A 23,186-nucleotide genomic window follows, 5' to 3' on the forward strand; every position below is an offset into this window, starting at 1 on the left:
GGGAAAGGGTAGGTCGGAGCGCGCTTCGCGGTTCGGCCGTCACCGCCCCTTTCCGGCAGCCAATCACAAGCAAGACGCCGGGCGCGCGCACGTTCCCTGGAGTTTAACGGTCGCGAGAAGCCGCTCGCCCGAGCCTGACATCCGCAGCGGGAGCGGCTGCCAGGTAAGCGGTGGACGGTCTACTGGGAACTGCCGGTTACAAGGGAAAGGGGACGAACTTAGAAGACACTGTCTTGTTGGACCCGTGAGTGTGCTGACGGCATAGAGCGGGGGAAGACCGCGGCGTCAAACACCAACCCCACCGAAGCCCTGCGGCGTGTGGAGGCTGTGCCGGGCTGTGGCGCGCCTTTTCTAGACCCGGTGCCCTTGAGTGACACCCGCGCCGTCCAGTTGCAGAGCGCCTCTTCCCGCGGGGCGGGGGGCTTGTGGGATTTTTTTTTTGTTTTTTGGATGGGGTGCCTTGGCTTACTTTTGGACTGGCGATCTTAAGTTGTTGGAAAGGTAGTTTTTCCGCCACCCCCCCCGTTGTCTTTAGCTTGGATGACTGTGCGGGTTCCCGCTTTGACCCGACAGCCTCCAGCAACAGGTCTGGCTGTGAGCGCCGGAATCCCACTCTCTGCCCTCAGAAGCTCTGAAAATCGTCCCTTTCTTTCTCCCCTGACGCTCCCAGCGAAGCACAGCCCCTGGTGAACATTTATATTGGCAGACCCGATTGTTCGTTCCTTTTTCATAACTCCCTTTCATACTTAGTTGCTGGGAAGTACAAAAATATCTCTGTTCTTGTATGCATTTTCCCTCGGGTGTTTTTTTTTGGGGGGGGGGGTTGTCGTTGCATTGCACGATAGGATTTTCCCCCCGCCGGCTGGAGAAGCATCACTGAATTTCAGGTAGCTTTCTATCTGGATCCACTGCATCCGGATTACCTCAGCAGGGAGAGAATAGTCGGGGTTGCAGGTGCACCTCCCCGGGGAGCTTGCGTTTACCTGGTGTAAGAGCACCGTGATTTGAATCCTGATATTTTTGTTGCCGAACAAAAGGCGCTGGGAAGGCGCAGCCCCTGACTTTTTCGATACCCGATTCGAGGCTGGTGATGGGCTGAGCCATTGGGGAGAAATCCGTTTAGTTCGGTCTGGTTACCTACCCTTCACCTTCACACCTGCCCCTGAAGGCGACGGCTCCTTTCTGACCTGACGCTTAGTATTTCATGAAACTAGGCCCTAGCAAGGGGAAACCTAGAGGATCCAGAATACTAGATAAGTTTCCTCTGCTACACTCGCTAACGCTTTCATTTTGCAAGGTTTTCTTTTCTTTTTCTCTTGCTGCCATGCTCTTTTTTGGATACATGACATCCCTAAGAAGGCCGATTGTTTGAATTAATACAACCAGTTTGCCTCTGTCTACCCAGCTTCAATAAAATTTTTAGTTTTCCTGGCAAATAGTTTATTTTTAAGAAATAATACTTTCATAAAGTACCAAAGATTGTATGGTGCAAAATTTGTTTCTTCTATTCTTGCCTTCCAGCCAACTGGGAACCAGACATTGTTAAAGTTAAATTGGCTAGGTTTTTTGTTTTTTTTTCCCCCAGATGTGCTTCACTTTTATGAACAAACACAACTTCAGTACGATTAGCTTCAGAGTTGATGTTAATAGAAATTATTCTAAAATTATTCTTAGGTCACAGATAATTACTCTCCCACATAAAAAAAGGGGGAAAATCCCACCCTAAATTGGCTGTTTTTAATAGCAAATTAAATACCAGCTAGTTCCAGTTAATCTATTCATTTTCTAAATCAAACAAGCATGTATACTTGGTAGAATTTATTAAACGAATGGACAAAGCATGTAGAATTATGTCTAGAACCTTGATTAATAAACACTTAAAATTCTGAAGTATCTGAATAGGATGAGGGCTAACTTCTGCCAACCACCCTTAAATTCTTAAAAAAATTGACATATAATTCACTTACTATAACATTCACCCTTTTAAAGTATATATTTCATTGGTTTTTAGTATATTCACTAGATTGCACAACCAACACCTTTGTCTTTGTAGATTGGCCTATTTTACATATTTCATATAAATGAAACCACATAATATATGCTCCTTTGTGACTGACTTTGACTTAGCATAATGTTTTCCAGGTTCATCAGTGTTTTAAGGCGTGTATTAGCACCCTCATTCCTTTGTATGGCTGAATAATATTCCATTGAATGACTACCACATTCATCCATTCATTAGCTGATGGACATTTCAGTTGTTTCTACATTTTGGCTGTTATGTGTAATGTTACTATCCTAAATGTAGATTTGTATGAAAGTAGTCAAGATGTCCAAAGTCATGAAAATACAGTAGCTAGATTTAGTGGCTTTTTATAGTCTTTATTTCCCCATTCATTTTTCAGAGTCTTGGAAGCCTAGGATATTTTACAGTTCTGAATGTTAGCAACTGAAAATGCCTGTAGACGATGAAGCATCTGAAGATGACTCAGATTCAATTTCATCAAACAGTGAAAGAACCTGTATTTTCAAATAAGACAGTCTTAAGAATTTCTGTACACTATGGAAGATTTTGACTTGGTGAAAACCTTACAGAAAACTTCATCTTCTATAGAATCTGATGTCAAAAATTTCCCCCATTCTCTTGAACTGAACTTAAGTACTAATAGGTAAGAATGGGATGGATTTTTTTATACATTTTTTTTAATATAACAACAAATCAAAATAACTTTATTTTTACATATTTGCCAAGTCATCCAAATAGTGTCATCATTACTGATTTGCACTTTTTAAAAAAACTATAACCAGGAACTGTTCAGGGACAGTGATTTAATTTAATAGTTTTAGTCGTTCCAAGTTTTTCATTTCTCCCAGATATGTACACAGGGAACATTGTGAAAAATAACTATTGCTAGTTGTAGTTTTCTTCATAGATCCTTCTTTGGGGCAAAATTACAACTATATCTTTAACATTTATTTGTCTAAATGTTATTTCCACATTTTTAAATTAACAATTCAAATAATGTTTTATATTGCAGAAATACCTCACTAATCTGGAAAGTAGCAATTAAAGTTGAATACTAGGAAATAAGCAAAAAACAAATCTTAGTTGACAAAATAGATGTTATCAAACAAAGCATTTTATTTTTAAGCTACCCGATAGTTGGTTTGTTTTTAATCAGAGCCTGTTTATTCTCATTTTATACATAGTCTGACAAGGTTGATTATTTAGTTTCTAAATTTATAGTAGCTTAGAAACGGCAAAGAGGAAGGGACTATTAGAAAAGAACTTAACTATAAAAAACAAAAGAAGAGCTCAAGAAAGCAAAAACTCCGCAATTTGGGGCCTACTGGTAAAAGGCAAATAGCTTGCAAGGGACCTTGAAGAAATTGTGTATTATAAATAAATAAGTAAATTACTTCAAAAACTTGTTCATTCTCTGCCTTCCTCAGGAGGAATTTAAGGCATCTTACAAGAATATATAAGATAAACGAGAAAGCCTAGATTAAAGTAGGGTGGGAGGAAAAAAAGTGTGGGAAATGATGTAAAAACTATGTCTGAAAGTTGGCCGTGCTCATTTTGTCTCCTGTGTCACTCTGTGGCCCCTTGGAAGCCCATTTCTAAAAGAAATCCCTTCTAAAACATAGCATTTGATTTGTCTACAGGAACCTAAATGTCTAACCTTTCTAATGAAAATTATGAGATTGAATTTATATCTCCCTTTTCATTGTGATTTGCAGTTAAACGGACCAAATTTAAACTCAATTATTGCTACTATGTAAACCTTATAGTCTACATATCGGGTTCTTCTTTCCCTTGAAGTTTTATTAATCTGGTCTTTGGTCCTTACTCTTTATTATTTTATTATTTTATTATTGTTGTTAGTCTTCTCTTTTTAACAAGTTTTTATTTTTGTGAAACAAAGCCAGGTATCAATCATTCAGTAAATGAAAAAAACCCTTCAATGGTTGGGATTTAAACAAATCTTAAAGCCCTTAATTATGGTTTGTGTTTTTATAAAATGATCTGAAAGGAAATCAAGTTTGGAAAAGCCATCCTTGTGGAAGGAGTCAGTGCTAATTTACACACTGAATAGACTACACAAGTCCTGAGTATTTGCTGCTAATTTGCTTGGAGTGATTTTTATGCAAAGATAGTGCGGAGATAAGCATTAACTTATCACATCAAATTAGGGGGATCCAGTTAACAAGCTTTTCTGTAATTATGGGCAGTGGAGAAAGAATCCCTAGCATAATAAAGGGCTGTTCTTAAAGTGGAGGTGAAAGACTCCTCTGGAATAATTTAGGTCCCAGAAGATGGAAATTTTTCTCAGGTTGTTTAGCAAAAACTTCTCATTTTCTGTTGGTACTTTGGCATGTTCTCTTACTTCTGGAGAAGTTCTTTCTGTTGTGTTCTTTAAAAAATAATTAAGTGCTGTCTGTCTTTTTACTGCTATTTTCCTTTTGTGGACAAACTTGTGATCAGATTTTCAACAAATGAGGTGCCATTAAGTAGGATTAAATATCAGTGGTTTTGTACTGCTGTGCTAAATCTTGAACTGTTGAATTATTCAACACTTTGGTAGAATGAAGAAAACCATTTGAATTATTTATGTTTCAACAGAAGTAGTCATCACCTTAGTACAAATGGGGTATCCTCTTTCTCAGGGAAGACCAGATCATCTGTAATTCAAGGTACAGTTGAAGTTCTAACCTCTTTAATGCAAGATCTACAAAACAGTGGAAAGAGTGATTCGGAACGTTGGAAAAACTGTGAGGTATCTAGTTTTGTTTTCTTTGGAGTTTTAAAATTGTATTTAAAAGTGCCTCTACTAAAATCTAAATTACTTTACTGCTAAAGTGGTCAAATATATTCATTGGGGAACTATACTAAATGTAAAAAGATGATCAAAAATATGTTTTAATAATATTAGTGATTAGCCATACTTATTTGTATATTAAATGTGAAATGAGATGTTGACTTTGTTCAGAGAATCCTCAATTATTAAAAATTGTTACTAATCCTTATGTTTTAAGTAACTCGTGAAATTGTCATCATTTTGAAAAACTTAAATCAACTTTGAAATATTTTGCATACTCTATAAATTAAGGCTTCTTTTTAGTACTTTATCACATTTAGCTCTGATACATTGCGTTTTCTTGATTTTTCATGTCAATAATTCTTTCTTCATACGTAGGTTGAATTGTGATATGAAAATTTAACAATTAAAAGAGAATTTTTGTATATAAATTTATTTCATAGAAGAATGCCCAGGGTAGACCTTCCCAAGGCTAGATTTGGTAATGCTCTATAGAAGTGCAGAAACATTATTATTATTAAACTCTTTATTTAGAGAGCAGATTTTATTTTAAATGTTAATCATATTTTTAAAACCATAATATTTGCTATTGTTCAGAATTTAGAATAAATGGAATGAAAGATCACCTGCTTTAAGAATTTAGTAGCAGCTACCCCTAAGTGTAATCATTTACACTTATTATCTATAATTATTGAAGTTACAGAAATTATTGTATGTCATTGCAAACTTAAAGTTAGTTTTGAATTTTTATACTTTTTATGTTTTTTCCACATAACAATCAGTATGTGCTAATGTGAAAGACATATAAAATGCTGCTTTGAAATGATGCAGTTAAAAATGGAATATTTTATTAAATTTCCCACAGTATATTTATATGATACATGAATTAACATGCTTTAACAAAATGAGGCATTGCCACAATGTAGTTTAGTTTCTGACAAATTCATGTTTAACTGCAATTGTTACTATGAGTACTTTGAAGGCAACATTTAAAATCAGAATCAGAATGTATTTGTGAATTTAAGATACAGATTTTTATAAGCCAAAATTCTATCCAGCTTCTTACACCTTTTAATATTTGAACCTGTTTTTTTTCCTGCCCTTCTTTACCTATATCAGATCATTATTTTTATTATGTTTGCTAATAACTGACTACTTAATTTTTGTTAATGTAGACACGTAGTTGATTATTCAGTGAAGAGTTGCTTAAGATACTTCTTTCTTTGGCAGAATAAGAAATGTACTTCTGGCCATTTCACTAAAACTTCTTGAATTTTAGTGTGGAAAAGAATAGGAGGAGTAAGAATCAGGCAAATCTTGTCCCTGAGTTTTCCCCTTGAATTTCATGTTTTCACTTCCCTTTTGGAACAGTAACATTCCTTCTGGTTTCTGCCACCTGCAAAAGATGAGTTTACGTTATTAAAACCAAACACAAAACCTTCCATAATTTGAGCAGCTAGAGTTCTGGAGATGATCTGATTTCTTTGGGTTTCCTTTATAAGACCTTTCCCTTGGAATTCTTAAGATTGTCATTGCTTAAAATTTGGGAAGGTTATGTATTTTGATTCAATTGGGTGAGAATCTGCCTTTTAACACTTTAACATAGAAATACTTTAATCCATACTTAAATACTTACTATTGCTCATATTTCTGTGATTATAAGAAATTTTTAAAGTGCATCATTAATTGAACTATTTAGCAGTGGTTAAAAGTAATGGTTACATGATAATAATGGTAATTATACTCTCTACTGTTAGTATCTACTTGCTGGGTAGGATTTTAGACAGGTCTGTCAGGTGGCACGCAACCTTAGCAGTCCCAGACCCCCTTTTTAAGTAACAATTTTAACTATAACACCACCCTTTGTTACCCTGAAACAGAAGACTGAGATGATATAACCTATCTGTACCCACTTAAAAAAATAAGCGTAATGCCCTGAGTGTGATATAAAGGAGGAACAGAGTTTATAACAAAACCATGTGTATTTCACTGTGTAAAGCTGAGGCACAGCTACATGGTGAGGTAGTCTGGGGTTTACCTGTCTGTGCACTCACTGTGAATGTGGCCACTACACACACAGTGTCACCAGTGTGTTGTGTCCAGGTTCTGTGAGCAGCACTGTCGTCCGTGACAGGATTTTCTGCATTTTTGATAAAGGTCTGAAACAAACTAAGATGTTACTTGCATTTCTGGACAGTTTGATAATATGAAAGCTGTGGAAAATATGTATTGTTTTTATAATGTAAAACGGACACACAACACTTCTTCGTTGTGGGGGGCTGTCCTGTGATTAGCATCCCTGGACCCTACCCACTAAATGCCAATGGGGTCCCCTGTCTCTGTGACATCCACGACCTGACGGATTTCCACGTGCACTTCCATCTCCATCCCTGTGTATCATAGTTAAATTTAAAATTTAATCCTCCCAGCCAACTATGAGGTGTTAGCGCATTTTGTAAGTTAGGAAACTGAGGCACAAAGAAATTAAATGTACTTGTCCAGGACCACACTGGCTGTTAGTGGAGACCTGGGAGTCCAAGCCAGTGAACTGCCAGAGAGCTTACAGTCAAGTCCGTGGGATTTTTACCAGGCCAGATGAAAAGTCCCATTCAGGCTAATACCAAAACACTGTGGAAGGAAAAACTTTTAGTTAGATGCCCGTATCGTCTAGCCATATGTAATATGTGACTAGTATAAATCACTTCAGTGTGAAATAAATAATAGCCCTTCTTAATAATTAAGTGAATAGTGCTCTTCACTACATTATGATATTCTTAAATAAGTTTATTTAAAATTGAAATGTTAACTATAAAGTCTGACTAGGAAGAAAAAAATCTTCTCCACTAATTTATATCCTAAGTATGTTCTATTAATTTGTATCCTAAAGAAGAAAATGATAGTAAAGATGTGACTGTTATCAAATGTTTCACATTAACAAAAAACTGGTTTTTCTTATGTAATTTGCTATTCCGTCTTTATTATATTTTGGTTTTATGTGAATAGTGACTTCATCAGGTAAAAAGTAAACTTTCGTAGTTTACTTAATAAGGAAAGTTGGGCTTAATCAAACTGTATTGCCTGATCATTTCTTTTTTGTATTGATTGATATCAGACAGTGTATATCCATAGGTAGGTTGAGAAGACAAGGAACTTAATTTGATGTAGCCTGCTTGGCCCGAAGGTAGTTGATTTCAACCACTTCTGTCAGCAGTGTTGTATTTCACTTGGAAGGCTTTTTCTAATCCCGAGCATCCCTCCTCCCCTGCCTTCTCCTTAATTCTACTGTACAGGTTTCAACTTAGTTCTACCAGAGTTCAGATTTACAGATTAAAAACTGGTAACTGGCTTTCAGCCTTAACTGGAGGGAGTGCGGTTTGTTGTGGTCTATAACACCGAGAAAAGTATGGCTAGAAATAACACATTTTTATGCACTCCTTTAGACTGCTTGAGTGCCTCTTCCCTTGGTGGTGTGCTGCGTGCTGGAGGTAATGTAGGGGCAGGGCTGGGAGACAGACAAGTTAAAAAAGTGAACAGACGAGCTAGTTTCTGATTGTGGCAAGTGCTATGAAGGAAATAAAAAGGATGATGAGAATGAATAACTGACAGGATGGTTTTGGAAGTCCTCTTAGAGGAGATAATTAAGCTGATATTGCAGGATGGGAAAAAGCCAGCCATGTTCAGCGCTGGGAAGGGAGTTTTCTAGGTAGAGGGTACAACACATACAAAGTTTTATAGGTGGAAGGTAGTTTGGGCATATTCAAGGACCAGAAAGGGGCCAGTGGGAGGAGATGGGGTTGGAAGGAGTATATGAGGTCAGGCAGGGCCTGTAAGTAATGCTTACAAGTGAAAGACAGCGAAAGGTTTTAAACTGGGAAGCTAGTTTTCATGATACCAGCATACTATCTTGTATGTTCTCGTCTGTTGCTGAAAGTATCCCAGCCTTGAGATTGCATTTAGCCATCTGGAGAACTCCGTGTCCCCTCCTCTGCCATGTTTTGGTGTGGCTGAGAGCCCCCCGGGGTGCTGACTGCTCTTGGGAGTCAGGATGGAGCACGTGACACAACTTCTAGGCCAGTTCCACATGTTTTCATAGGCATTGTTTTGTTCCTTTTTCAGCTCTACAGCGTTTTATCTGTTTAATGTTATACCGTTAAAACTGGTTTAACATTTAACTGTTTGATGTCTTTTAAAAGAAGTCTTTTACTTATAGTACAAATCAATCAGGAGTTAATTCTCATGGTATGAAACTATTTCTTTTTTAGGATGTGGGGTTCTTTTCTGGATACATGCCAATATTCAAGAAATCATTAGCTTTTATGAGGAAAGGAAGAGGAACTTAAGACAAATATTAAAAACAACTATCAGTTCTTGATTAATCAGAAATGCTAGCAGATGACATCAAATTAAGATGCCATTAAAAAATAAGATTTACCCAAGACCTTCAGGGTCATAGGGAACATAAGAAAGAGGAGTCTAAGTCTATGTTCTAGTATTTCTGCATTGAAATCTTTTTTAACTGTTTAATTCAGCTTTGCATTTAAAATTTTTTAAAAAAAGGCCTTTTTCCATTGAAGGAATTTTTCTAGGTAATGTTATCTTAAAAATTAATTTTTAATTAAAATATTTTATGATTTACTAGACCAGGTGGTTACAACTATTCAATTTGGTGGAAAAACAATGCCAAGAACAAATAGCTGCCCAGCAGGAACAGTTCCACAACCAAATTCAAGTAAGTTGTTACTTATATTGATTTTCATTAAGCTTTATTTCCTATTATTATTTTGTATTTGTAAGCTTTGCGGAAAAAGCAATTAACACTTTAAATGAATTTTGTTTATAAACTGAGGATAAAAGCCATGTATATTATCTTTAGAGTAACAGGTGAGCATATTTTTAAACATAGTATTTTCATAACATTTATAAAAATATGATGTTTTAATATGCTTTCTTACCTAAATCTACAACTTCTTATTTTCAGCGTATACAGGAGGAGATAAAAAATTTAGTAAAGTTACAAACCAATACTGCTTCTTGGGCTCCCTATGATAGAAGCTCTTCAAGCCAACAAATATTTTCAGAATGTCAAATGGGTTTTTTTTCTGAAAACAGTGACAGAAATGAATCTGTTGTCAATTATCTTAAGTCTAAAGAACCTGAAATGCAGCAAGACACATCACCATCACAAGCAGACTGCAACATGGATAGTAGTTCAGTGAGCAGTGGGTATGGTACCCTTTGCATCTCAGAATTAAATACCTACAAACCTAAAGACTCTAAAGAGTTCATGGAGCATAAAGAGGTTTCTAAAGAACAGTACGTAGTCCCTATGGTGCAGATGGATTCACTTATAGACGGTGTAAAAAATAAGAGCTTTTATATAAAGACTACTGAAGATTTTAATGCATCTTTAAAAGAAGATATTTCTGTTTTTCCTGGTGAATCTGAACATCATTTTCTTGGTGAAAATAAGATTTCTGAAGTATACAGTGGAAAAACAAATAGGTAAGTGAAATTTCTCCATCATTTGAAGGGGGTTTTACTTATTTGTTACATTTAGAATCTAATAAATAGACTGCCTTTTAATTGGACCATAATAGAATGAGAGGTATTTGAACCTATATCGTAATTCAGTTTTCTTGAGATATATTCACATACCATACAGTCATCCACAGTGTACAATCAGTTGTTCATAGGTCCATCATATAGTTGTGCACTCATCACCACAATCGATTTTTGAACCTTTTCCTTATTCCAAAAAAATAAAGAATAAAAATAAAAGTAAAAAAAGAATACCCAAAGCATTCCATTCCCCCCATCCTACCCTGTTTTCATTTGATTTTTGTCCCCATTTTTCTGCTCATCCATCCATACACTGGATAAAGGGAGTGTGAGCCACAAGGTTTTCACAGTCACGCAGTCACACCGTGTAAACTACATAGTTATGCAGTCATCTTCAAGGATCAAGGCTACAGAGTTGCAGTTTGATAGTTTCAGGTATTCCCTTCTAGCTATTCCAATACACTAAAACCTAAAAAGGGATATCTATATGGTGCATAAGAATGCCCTCCAGAGTGACCTCTTGACTGCATTTGAAAATTCTCAGCCACTGAAACTTTATTTTGTTCCATTTCTCTTCCCCTTTTCGGTCAAGAAGATTTTCTCAATCCCACTTTGGTGGGTCCAGGCTCATCCCTGGGAGTCATATCCTGCATTGCCAGGGAGATTTACACCCCTGGGAGTCAGGTCCCATGTAGGGGGGAGGGCAGTGAGATCACCTGCCAAGGTGGCTTAGTTAGAGTGAGACAGGCCACATCTGAGCAACAAAGAGGTTCTCTCTGTATCGGTTTTACCATTAAAATTGAAGCCTTTTATTTATTTACTGCCTGAGGAAAATTGAAACATACAAAGCACACTATATACTAACGGCATATGTCTTGCTACTTCCTTCCTTTTTGTAATGTTACTGTAAGATGACTAAACTCTTAAGGTAGGAGACCTTGCCAGTAAAAACCTTTTATATTTTCTAGTCACTATAAACTTGCCAAAAATTAGATTTGAGGGCTGCATTCATAGTGGAATGTTGTCACACATGTTCATATAATTTGAAACCAAAAATTATATACAACATACTTAATTTTATGTTTTTCATATGAAAGTATTGCTATAAGGGGAGTTTTTGTAAGTTTAATGACATTTTGATTGGCCCAGGATACTTTTTTTAATGCAATTTTATTGAAATATAATCACATAACATACAGTCTTCAAAGTGGACAGTTGTTCACAGTATCATCATATAGTTGTGCTTTCATCACCTCAATCAAACTTTGAACATTTTCATTACTCCAAAAAAATAAAATGAAAATTAAAGTAGAAAAGAACATCCAAAACATCCCATTCCCCTTCTTCCCCCATTGTTCATTTACTTTTTTAAATACAGTTTTATTGAGATATATTCACACACCCTACAGTCATCCACAGTGTACAGTTATTCACAGCACCATTATACAGTTGTGCATTCATCACCAGAATCAATTTTTGAACCTTTTCCTTACCCCAAATTAAAAATAAAAGCAAAAAAGAACAAAAAACTTTCCATCCCTGTTCTAGTTTGCTAATGCTGCAGAATGCAAAACACCAGAGATGGATAGGCTTTTATAAAACGGCGGTTTATTTCGCTACACAGTTACAGTCTTAAGGCCACAAAACGTCCAAGGTAACACACCAGCAATCGGGTACCTTCACTGGAGGATGGCCAATGGCCTCTGGAAAACCTCTGCTAGCTAGGAAGGCAGCCGAAACCACTGCTAGCTAGGAAGGCAGCCGGCGTCCGCTCCAAAGCTCTGGCCTCAAAACGGCTTTCTCCCAGGACGTTCCTTTCCAGCAAGCTTGCCGCTCTTCAAAACATCACTTACAGCTGCACGCAGTTCCCTCTCTTTGAGTCAGCTCATTTATATAGCCCCACTGATCCAGGCCCACCCTGAATGGGCGGGGCCACGCCTCCATGGGAACATCTCATCAGAATTATCACCCACGGCTGGGTGGGGCACATTCCAAGCAAATCCAACCAGCACAAAACTTCTGCCCCACAAAACTACAAAGATAATGGCATTTGGGGGACACAATACATTCAAACCGGCACAATCCCCTCCATCCCACCCTATTCTTCATCTAATTTTTGTCCCCATTTTTCCACTCATCTATCCATACACTGGATAAAGGGAGTGTGAGCCACAGGGTTTTCCCAATCACATGGTTACCCTATATAAGCTATATGTTATATGATCATCTTCAAGAATCAAGGATACTGGGTTGCAGTTTGACAGCCCCAGGTATTTCCCTCTAGCCATTCCAACACACTAAAAACTAAAAAGTGATACCTGTATAGCACACAGGAATACCCTCCAGAGTGACCTCTCCACTCCGTTTGAAATCTCTCAGCTACTGGAACCCTACTTTGCTTCATCTCTCTTCCCCCTTTTGGTCAAGATGATCCTCTCAGTCCCACAGTGCTCGGTCCAGGCTCATACCCAGGAGTGACTTCCTGCATTGCCAGGGGAAGTTACACCCCTGGGAGTCATGCCCCACGTAGGGGGAAGGGTAGTGAGTTTACCTGCCGAGTGGGCTTAGAGAGGGGGCCACATCTGAGCAACAAAGAGGCTCTCTGGGAGGGACTCCTAGGCTCAATTATAAGTGGGCTTGGCCTCTCCCTTACAGTAACAAGCCTCACAGGGGAAAGCCCCCAGATTGAGGGCTTGGCCCACGAAATTGGCAGTCCTCAATGTTTGTGGGAAAATCGGCAGTAGCCCAGATGGGGAAGTCCAGCACTTCTGCATTTCTCCCCAGCTCCTCTGGGGGCCCTGCAAATAAACTGTCTGCCCATATCACTCTGGGATGTATCGGGATTTCACCCCAGTGTGTACAAACTCACCAAATCCCACTTTCCATTCACCGCTCCCTGCACCTACAGTGTTCAAACAAACTGATTGTACAAATTAAATTATCTGGTGTGCTACAGAAAATACAGTTCCTGCACCAGAAAAACATCTCCTCCCTTGGTCTCACACATAAGTTGTAGCTTTAAAACCCAGTCAGAATCATCCATTACCCTTTGCCCAGGGTACTTTTTAATAAAGGAAATCGTGGCTGAATGTTTATAAATCAAATTATCTTTTAACGTTATGTAGTTTACCCCAATTTTTCAGTTTTACATCTCTGAAATGTGCCATCTAAAGTAAGGTATTTCTCTATAGCAACAAACACATTGTCTTCCCACAAGAATAATTATTAGTACATGCCAATCAATAGGTTTTTGCTGTAGAGATCTGTTTAGTCTTCGAAAGGGCCAATACAGGAGGCGGTTATTGGCCTGGCAACAGAGTATATATATTGCTAGTCACCTTTAGTCTTTTTTGTTTACTTTGCCCTTGGTAATAAGTTGAAAAAAGAAATTAGATGAATCCATAAAAATCCATCATTTCTCCACTATTAGAAAAACATCTAAAAATTTTTTCCACTGATGTTTAGCTTTATGTGTGAAGGACAGCATCTAAGAAAGTAATTTTGTTTTCCTCTTTTCATAGTAAATCTATAACATCATGGGCACAAAAGCTGAAACAGAACCAGCCAAAGAGAGCACACGTTGAAGAGGGACGTTCACAATCTCTGCAAGGAAGGGAACAACCGAAGAAATCACCGACTGAGAAAGTGGGTGAACAATCACTTCATCCTGGCTTGCATGCTCCTGATGGACATGTTGAGTTTACAACATGCTCATCAACGTAAACGGTTTTGCCCCTTTTTTTGGTATTGTTAAATCTTTGGGCTTCTGAAAGGATTGTAGATAACAATTTGCTCTTAAGTATTGGTTGGCAATCAAAACTATCAAGGGATAAAAACACCATAAAAAATGAACTATTTTGTAAAGGTTTTGTTTCTTTTTATACTGCAAATGCCTGCATTTAGCCAGAGAGTAATCCATTTAATTGTTTCAAAAATAAATTTAAGAAACTTCTAATGATTTCTATTACTATTAAGTTGTAAGAAGTAATACTATATAGGTTGAATACTTGAAGATGTCTTTATAAAATGTGGTGAAATTTGGACAATTCATTATTTATAATCTAAAATGTAAGAGATTAAATGGTTAAATTCTATGTGGCCCTGTTGCTAACTTAGCGACTGCTCTCATTAAAGGGTCATATAGATAAATGAATAAATTTATTACATCTTAAAGCCCTTGTTGGCATAAATTGTCGTAATACATTGAAATTGCATAATCGGGTCTCTACAAACTTGATACCTATAGAAATTGGCTATGTCTTGATCATCTTAAACATAGTCTTTCATCATCCTATGAGAAAGGTCTGTTAAAGAATAGAGCTCATAGGATGATAGTCACTCAGCTTTTATAAGGCACTATTTATTTCTCTTTTCTTCCAGTAATTTTTCTTTCTTCAACCTGTGGATGTTTAAGCTTCCTCATATTACCTTTCTTTGAACTTTTCCAAAAGTCTTTGTATTAAGGAATAGGGAAGCTCCATGAACCACAAAGCATCTGGAGCCTAAAAAGCCATTTAGTGCTACACTGGTAGTTTTATTCTTTTGAACCTATCTGCCATCAAGGATAGGTCTGTCATTGGTTTGATAGTTTAAAGGTATTTGGAGTCAAGTTTGCTTTTTTCATTGGAGTAGATTGTCACAAAGCGAGAATGCTTTCATATATAGCAGTTGCTTTTCTTCTATTTTTACTGTAATTAGAAACTCAGTCTTGTGGAGATTTTTCCACATCTAATAAACTTTGGGTTTGTGACTGTGTAACTCAGTGGGTGTACTGGTTTCTTGTTGCCTTTTGTGAATGTAGCTCAACATACGTTTGATACAGCCCAGTGGTTCCCAAACTTCAATGCACATTATAATTACCTGAGGGTCTTTTACAAAACTACTGATGCCTGGCTGCCAGTCCCATATGTTCTGACTTACTAGGTAGGGGGTGTGACCTGTGTATCAGAAGTTTTGAAAGTGCTTCAGGTGATCATAATGTGCAGCAGAGTTTGGGAACCTCTGGGATAGCCTAATTGTGCTCCTTATTTCAGTGGAGAAGGGGCCCAGCTGCAGCAAGATGTGGTGCATCCCCTGAGCAGTGCCCTCGCGAGTGGGTCTGCCTGGAGGAGTCCGTCGCCTCTGGTGGTATCGGTTCGCTGAGCTCGGAAGCCCTGCTAAGGAGTGGTTCCCTTGCAGTTGATCCTTTTCTTTGACCACCTCCTGGATGGAATTTATTTTTCCTTTTATTTCTTCTGTTTTTTAAGGTGAATGATTTATTTGGTGTTAAATCATTTGGACAAATCAAGTTTCTTTGACATTTCTTAGCTTTAAATGTTTTTTAAGTAATGATGGCTGGTGAATCAAAGATACTGCACAGAAAATGCATTTCTCACCTGCATAAATCTGAATCAAATCCTGTGGATTCATAAAAGGTGGAACTCACCTCTTTGTTTAATCTTTTCTCTTCTCCCGTTGTTTTCAGTTTCAATCTAAATCGGACAATACTTGTTATCAGAATTCTCTTCTGATCCAATATTCTTTTTGTACAGTTGAGTTTATTTTAGGTAATAGCTATTTGAAGTACATCTTGAAATTGTATACTATTAGCATAAGGATTTCCCAAAGTTCAAGTCTTTCTTTGTTTTCTTGATCCTTTGTGTTGGACAGACTTGAATTTACCACTTCACAAGCTGAATGACCTGGTGGTCGTTTTTCAGATAGGCTAATAGACTGTTACTGAAACTAATTAAGTTCCTTGTGCCAGGCTGAGGCCAGCTTCTAGAGCTAAGTAAGAGGGTTTACGTTTCAGAAGGGCTTTTCATTGCACCCAACTTTTATTTTTCATGAAAAGCTGGGCCTGTTTCTTCAGTGGATGCCTTGTTTGCTCAGAAGAGTGCAGCAGGCAGCTGTGTAAGGTAAGCCCCCTCCTAGTTCACTGCTGTGTGTGTCAGGCAAGTGCTTTGCATTTTTTACCTCATAACTGGGACAAGGACAAGATATTTTTTGGGGATTATTTGATTGATTCTTGTCCAGTCACCTTTTCCTGGTCTTTTAAGTACTGAGACTTGACAGAAATTTGAGCAGTTTTAGAAGAGACAAAAAAATGACTTAGGAATTTCTTACGTGATGAAAAAGAGGCTAAGTGGTGCCTTATAAGGCTGAGGTAGTAATAATCTCCCTTCTTCATTATTTCAGTGTACTTTTACTTTTGCAATTGGTTCATGGATGGTTTTGAATAAATACAACCAAAATACTTTTAACAGGAAGGGAAAGTGTGATGGAACGGATGAGAAAATTTCCAATAGCAATAGTCTTTTCAAATATCCACTTTTGGAGACAAAGATCTCTTGTGGAGATGCCAGAGATATTGTGAGGAGAGATTCCAGAATTTTATTAGAATTGCTCATGTTAGCATTTTGAACCTCTTCTGGGACTAATAATTAATTATTTGTATATAAGGAGTAGTACTGAAACTTCATGGTAATTATTGATACATGGTTTTCAGAGTTAGTTTGATTTGTTATAGTTAGATATTAATGATAAAAATGAATTGTGATGGTTTTTACTTTTTTCCTAAAATACTTAGTTTCTAGGCATCTCAAATATCTTTTAGAAATACATGATAAATTATAAATATACTTTATTTTTGAACTCATTAAAAAATACTGCCCCCAGTTTTCTTCTTCCAGCTCTACGGGCAACCAAAGTAAACTTTTGTAAATTACACAAGAAAAACAAATCCTTCACTCTTAATGCCTATCATTTTGCATTCTTGTAACCATGGGGAAAGCCAGGCAATCTTCTTGAACCCTCTGAAGGTTTCCCCAAGTCTGATTTGGCACCTGGCTTTCATTCTTTGGATCAGCAATTTGTACCTAATGATTTTTAGCTGTTAACTGATTTTTTCTTTCTTGAATTGCAGTCTGATTTCACTGCAGCTACTCATCCTCCTGCTTTTTACCTCAGTAAACCAAATGAAAGTCCAAATTCTTGGATATCTGATTCAGCAACAGGTACTTATATTTTTTAAAAGTTTGTTTTTATTTTAACAACTTGTCTGCATTTCTCATTATAGGATGATAATCACACAGTATTATAAGCAGTGTCTAAATGCATCGTGTACTGTTCTTTTGGTGGAGTTAGTTTCCTTACTTGCTTTAATTTGTGTTACAAGTACTATTAAGATGGAAGGAAGAAGTGCTTTTGAAATTATTTCAAACAGCTGCTCAAATCATGCTGATGCTTTTTAGGTGCTCCAAAAGGAATGAATAAAGCCAGACCCCTGTGAGGCTACTCTGTCGGCACTCCTTTGGTGACTGCATCTTAGTCTTCATGGCTTATTTCCTGACTTTTCCCTTTTCTTCCACACCCTGCATCCAGTTCACCAGGATGAATTGGCTTTGCCTTCTGCCTATTTCCAGAATCCAATCACATCTCACCACTTCCCCTGCTGCCACCCTAAATAGAGCTCACCATCTCTCACCTGGGTGCCTGCAGCTTCCTAACTGGCCTCCCTGCTCCCACCGTGGACCTTCCAGTCTGTTCTCACCACAGTAGCCAAAGTGGTCCTTAAGTCAGATTACATAATTCCTCTCCTCAAAACCATGGCCAGGGGATGGGGTTGGGGTCCCTGATTCCCTCAGAGTAATAGCCAGAGCCCTAACAGAGTCCCATAGGCCCAGCAGGATCAAGCTCTACTGCCTCTTGGACTTTACTGTTTACCTCTCTCTCCCACTGTGCTTTCAGCAAATATGCCAGATATGTTCTCACATTAGGGCTTTCACATTGGCTGTTCCCTGTGCCTGAAATGTGCCCTCCTCCCTTTGTGGGGAACTGCCTCTTAATTTGCTACCCTGTCAGTGAGCCAACCCTGATCATCCTTTTCAAAAATAGTGCCCCCCCCCACTGTAGATCCTCTATTCCCTATTTTTTTTCTTTTACTGTCAGAATGCCTACAGCATTCTAACAAGTATTACTGTAGACATGCGTACCTCAGATATTGCAGGTTCAGTTGCAGACCACCACAATAAAGTGAATGTTGCTGTCAAGTCCACAAATTTTTTGCCTTCCCAGTGCATATAAAAGTTACGTTTATACTACTGTAGTCTGTTAAGTGTGCAGTAGCATTAGGTTTAAAAAAATGTACATACCTTAGATAAAATCTGACACAGAGACATGAAGTGAGCACATGCTGTTGGAAAATTGGCACTAATAAACTTGCTTGACTCCGGGCTGCCAAAACCTTCAATTTGTTTTAAAAAAAAAAAAAAAAGGCAATATGTGCAAAGAGCAATTAAACGAGGTATGCCTATATACTGCATGATTTATTGTTTATAACCTCCCCTCCCTTAATCCTGGCACAGTAGATGCTCAGTAAATATTTGAGGTATTGAATTCCGTAAGTTGATTCTGTATAAGTCTGTCCTGTTCATAAAGAAGTTGTCATCCATTTTAAAATGTATTTGAAATTGTACTAATTTATCTTGACTTTCAATAATATTTCAATTTTAAATATTTGGGTCATTAAGTCAGAGCTCTTAAAATGGTAAGGCATTTATGTGAATCTTCCCATCAAAATTTAACTTGCTGTAACTAGATAGCCAAAAAGTATTCATTTCCCATACCCTAATTTTCCTTAGGTAAAAATAACTTAATCTAGAAAATATGTGTTCTCTTTCCTCTTTGCTCACTCTTTTGTACTCTATGTATTTGTGTACCTTAGGACTGACTTACTGGAAGCTAGAGGAGAAGGACATGTATCACTCTTTGCCTGAGACTTTAGAGAAGACAATTGTACCATCCTCCTCTGTGACTGTGTCACCGAGCCAGGTAATTTAAAAATACATGATCTGTGCAAGTGTGTATTTGCATTTTGCAGTTGTAGTTAATTGATAATCCTTTTCATTATAAATTTTGTGTTTGTCAGCTTCTGATGTGCTGGAAAAAGCAGGGACTTTAGAATCATATTCACCTGTCAAAATGTTAGCTTTCATTTGTTAGCTGTGTGATCTTAAGAAAGTTACTTAAAAAGGCAATAAAAAATGCCCGTTGAGTGTTTTGTGAGATTAAATGAGTTTGTTTGTTTGTTTTTTAACCTTTTATTTTATATATAGTAGGTCCTCAGCTATTGACTTCTTTTCCTGTTTCCAGACCTGGAGTTGATTTTCCATTACATCTCCCTCTGGTGCATTTGTAGCATAACTATGGGCAATTTAATTTACTGTGTTAATTTTTTTTTTTTTAAGCAAGAAATGTAAAATATTTTGTTTATTTTAGAGTAAAGAAATAAAACCAATATGTGTACCTTGGTATAAATATATTTTACTTCTGTATTATGATCAGATAATGAGAGCGCAGAAGATTGGGGAGAAGGAAAGATACAATTAAAATAATCATGAGAGATGTAAAAAGACCTGAATAGACAGATTGGGCAATGTAGCGACCAATGTACCTGTAAATATCAGAGTCCTAGAGAGTGACTGAAATCAACATTCAGGAAAGATAAAAAAGAGATAAATATAGGCAAAGAGAAATGAAATATGGGGGAAGGGAGATTATCAGGTAGGGGAAGAAAAGGTTTAGTAGGCTTTGCAGTTATAGGGCTCACTGTATTTCTTCCTTAGTTTTCAGCATCAGGAAGTTAATACTATATTTTGTTGAATCTAAAGATGTCACCAATTTTAAGATTTCCCTTTTCATATTCTACCAAGAAAGAAAAATCTTGTCTGTTAGATTGACTCTGTGCTTTATCATTAGAATTTTTATTTTATTTTTATGGAAAGCGCTTTTAGATGCAAATAAAGATTTTTATCATATTACTTTTATATATATTTCAAAAGGAAAACAAATTAAGTAGATACAGAGACTTTCAGTTTTTTAATTCATTTTTATTGAGATATATTCACATACCATGCAGTCGTACAAAGCGTACATTCAGTTGTTCACAGTACCTTTATATAGTTGTGCATTCATCACCAAAATTAATTTTTGAACATTTTCATTACCACACACAAAAAAATAATAAGAATAAAAATTAAAGTGAAAAAGAACAATTAAAGTACAAAAGAACATGGGGTGCCTTTTTCTTTTTTTTGCCCCCATTTTTCTACTTATTCATCCATACCCTGGGGAAAGGGGAGTGTGGTCCATATGGCTTTCCCAATCACATTGTCACCCCTCAAAAGCTACGTTTTTATACAGTCGTCTTCAAGATTCATGGGTTCTGGTTTGTCACTTTTTTTTTAAGTTGTGAAATATAACATATATACAGAGACTTTCACTTTTGATCTCTTTTTCAACTCAGTGTTGGTTTCCATGTTGTTCTACCTATTATCTTCCCCCGTGCCACCTAGATTTGCATTTCTGTGAAAAATCTGGAAAAGAACGAAAGGCCTTAGTGCTAAACTTTTGACTGGCTTTGTAATTAGCCTACTTTTGAGTCCTAGGTGGGGGAATATTGCTTCACCCTTCCGCTAAATATGTGGTTCTCAGGGTTTCCACTGTAGTCTGTAGGATTTTCTTCTAAGCTACAGACAACCATTTGGCCAATTTTGATGGCTTTGATATTTGTTTATGAGCAGACAAGGGCATTTATGTCCCAGCCACTACTTGGGCAAAGCAGTTGTAAGATGCTTTTGATTACAAAATGCATCTTCACTTTAGAGATGTTGGAATATGGAAAGAAAAGCACAGCATAAAGTTGGTGGAAAACAGCACCTCGTATTGCCATGAGCTCTGACGAGAGTGACTTTGACGGTTCACTAAGGCCAGTGTGCACGCGTTCCCCAGGCTGCAGGTAGGCCATGGCCAGAAGGCTGCTGCCTGTCCTGCCCTTAAAGGTGTACAAACGGTCTTCAGATTCTTGATGCGTAAAAAGTAAAATTCCAAAACAGGATTATGGAAATTGTGGTAAATTTTAAGAGTTTACATTTAACAAATTAATGCTTTTAATACATAATTACAAAAATATAGTTGCCCTGTCCATAAAATCACAATTATATGGTTTGTTTAAAAATATTAATTCATGTTGCTCTGCAGCCTGTCTAAGGTCTAAAAATGGAACACAAATTTAAAGCTGTATGATGAATGTCTTCTTTCAGTGCCTTAAGTGTATCTCTTGTTGAATGTATAATCTCATTAAGAGAATGTCCGTTGTTTAAATTTGAGACCTGAGGTTAAATGGTACCTCCTGCTCTCCACTATAATAGATCCCACCTTAAAGTAATTTAAGCCTGAGCTATTAATGTTTGGAGTTTAGACATTCGTATTTAATATCTCTTTACTCTTTTTCTAGTGTAGGAAAGCTCTGATTTCAAGCTTTGGAAATTAGGTAGGGTCATATCTTCTCATTTTATTAATAATTAAAGGGACTTATTTTCATTGATAACTTCTTAACACGTTTTTTTTGGTCTGCTAACTCTTAAAAAAATCATGATTGTAACTGCATAGATCCGGAAGTCCACTTCTTGGTACTTATACCTTTGAAGTTACGTGAAATTAATTGGGCCAGAAGTTTTCTTCATCTTGCTTCAATCATTCATTGTGAAATCTTGTCTTCCCTCAAAATTTGGTCCTTGTTTTGAGTGGGGGACTACTCAGGATTTTATTCTTTGGAAGTACTCATAGACTGCTAAGTAATTTAGGTTCAGATTATCCCCTAAATAGTCATGATTAAGGGGATATGAAAATTTCTTCATTCTGATGTAAACTTATTATGACTTCCAGACTTGTGTTATGATCTGTCAGTCTAGATTCCAAAATTTATTTAAAATCTTTCAAAATCTTTTGATGATGCTGATCTTGGTATCAGTAAAGTATTTTTTTTCATAGTGGATAATGCCATTTAAATAATAATTTTGTTTCATATCTTTAAGTCTAATACTAGTAATCAAATGAAGCTACCGTCACTGAAGGATATTTATCATAAAAAACAAAGGGAAAACAAGCAGTTACCTGAGAGGAATCTCATTTATGCTTCCAACCCAAATCATCCACCAGAGGTAAAGTTGTCAACATTCTGCTGAGTGATAATGAAAGCTGCTTCATGTTTCTTTTACCTTGATCTTTATTTTCCCTAGGAGATCTAAAGTCTACTGAAAAAACAAATAAAACAAAAACTGAGTACTAAGAGTGAAACCTTACTGTTGTATGTCTTATTTCTAGGTACTGACTCTAGATCCAACATTACATTTGAAGCCAAATCAGCAGATTTCAGGGATTCAACCACATGGCATTTTGAATACGCTTGATGACAGAATTTCCTTTTCAGCAGACTCTGTTGTAGAACCTAGTGTGTCTAGTCACTCTGACATAGACTCATTTTCACAAGCAAGCAATATCACTTCTCAGTTATCTGGATTCCCCAAATATCCTTCAAACCCAAAAGCAGTGGACTCTTGGAAAAATCATGGATTCCAAAGTGAAAGTAGGACCAGTTCTACATTCCCTTCAGTATATACTATTACTAGTAATGATATCTCAGTCAACTCTATAGATGAAGAAAACACTGTCATGGTAACTCCAGCCTCAGTCAGTCAATCTCAGCTTCCAGGTACAGCCAACAGTGTCCCAGAATGCATTTCATTGACTTCCTTGGAAGATCCTGTGATATTGTCTAAGTATGTATTTTACTGGATAGCTTGTAATGTTAATAGATTTTCTATTATATCTGCTTGAATTATCAAAATGATTTTTACTGAACTTTAGTAATTTATAAAATCTTAAGTTAAAAGACAAAAAGCGTTTTTAAGGTAGAAATCTAAAAGATAAATAATTATCTGGTTTTAAAAAATTTTGATCAGTTAACTTTCTGCATATTGATCTATTATG

The 23,186-nt window shown here is 36.9% G+C and overlaps 1 protein-coding gene across 9 annotated transcripts in view; it reads left to right on the top strand.

The window, feature by feature from the left end:
- The first annotated feature begins 66 nt into the window (after positions 1 to 66).
- MPHOSPH9 (M-phase phosphoprotein 9) overlaps positions 67 to 23,186 on the top strand; it is a 60,848-nt gene continuing 37,728 nt past the window's right edge. For 3 of the 9 annotated variants that reach the window (XM_037816830.1, XM_037816836.1, XM_037816835.1), the window contains exons 1-10: positions 73 to 163; positions 2,403 to 2,666; positions 4,622 to 4,775; positions 9,457 to 9,546; positions 9,796 to 10,319; positions 13,898 to 14,021; positions 17,281 to 17,371; positions 19,081 to 19,187; positions 22,232 to 22,357; positions 22,521 to 22,975. In XM_037816830.1, coding sequence (XP_037672758.1) covers positions 2,560 to 2,666; positions 4,622 to 4,775; positions 9,457 to 9,546; positions 9,796 to 10,319; positions 13,898 to 14,021; positions 17,281 to 17,371; positions 19,081 to 19,187; positions 22,232 to 22,357; positions 22,521 to 22,975 — 1,778 coding nt within the window. In that variant the 5' untranslated portion in view covers positions 73 to 163; positions 2,403 to 2,559. Of the gene's footprint in view, positions 164 to 2,402; positions 2,667 to 4,621; positions 4,776 to 9,456; positions 9,547 to 9,795; positions 10,320 to 13,897; positions 14,022 to 15,409; positions 16,274 to 17,280; positions 17,372 to 19,080; positions 19,188 to 20,611; positions 21,688 to 22,231; positions 22,358 to 22,520; positions 22,976 to 23,186 lie in introns of those variants that run through there. The other 6 variants (XM_037816832.1, XM_037816831.1, XM_037816833.1 and 3 more) reach the window with 6 other exon arrangements.

The sequence above is a fragment of the Choloepus didactylus genome, chromosome 23, assembly GCF_015220235.1.
Source record: "Choloepus didactylus isolate mChoDid1 chromosome 23, mChoDid1.pri, whole genome shotgun sequence".
Taxonomy (NCBI): Eukaryota; Metazoa; Chordata; class Mammalia; order Pilosa; family Megalonychidae; genus Choloepus; species Choloepus didactylus.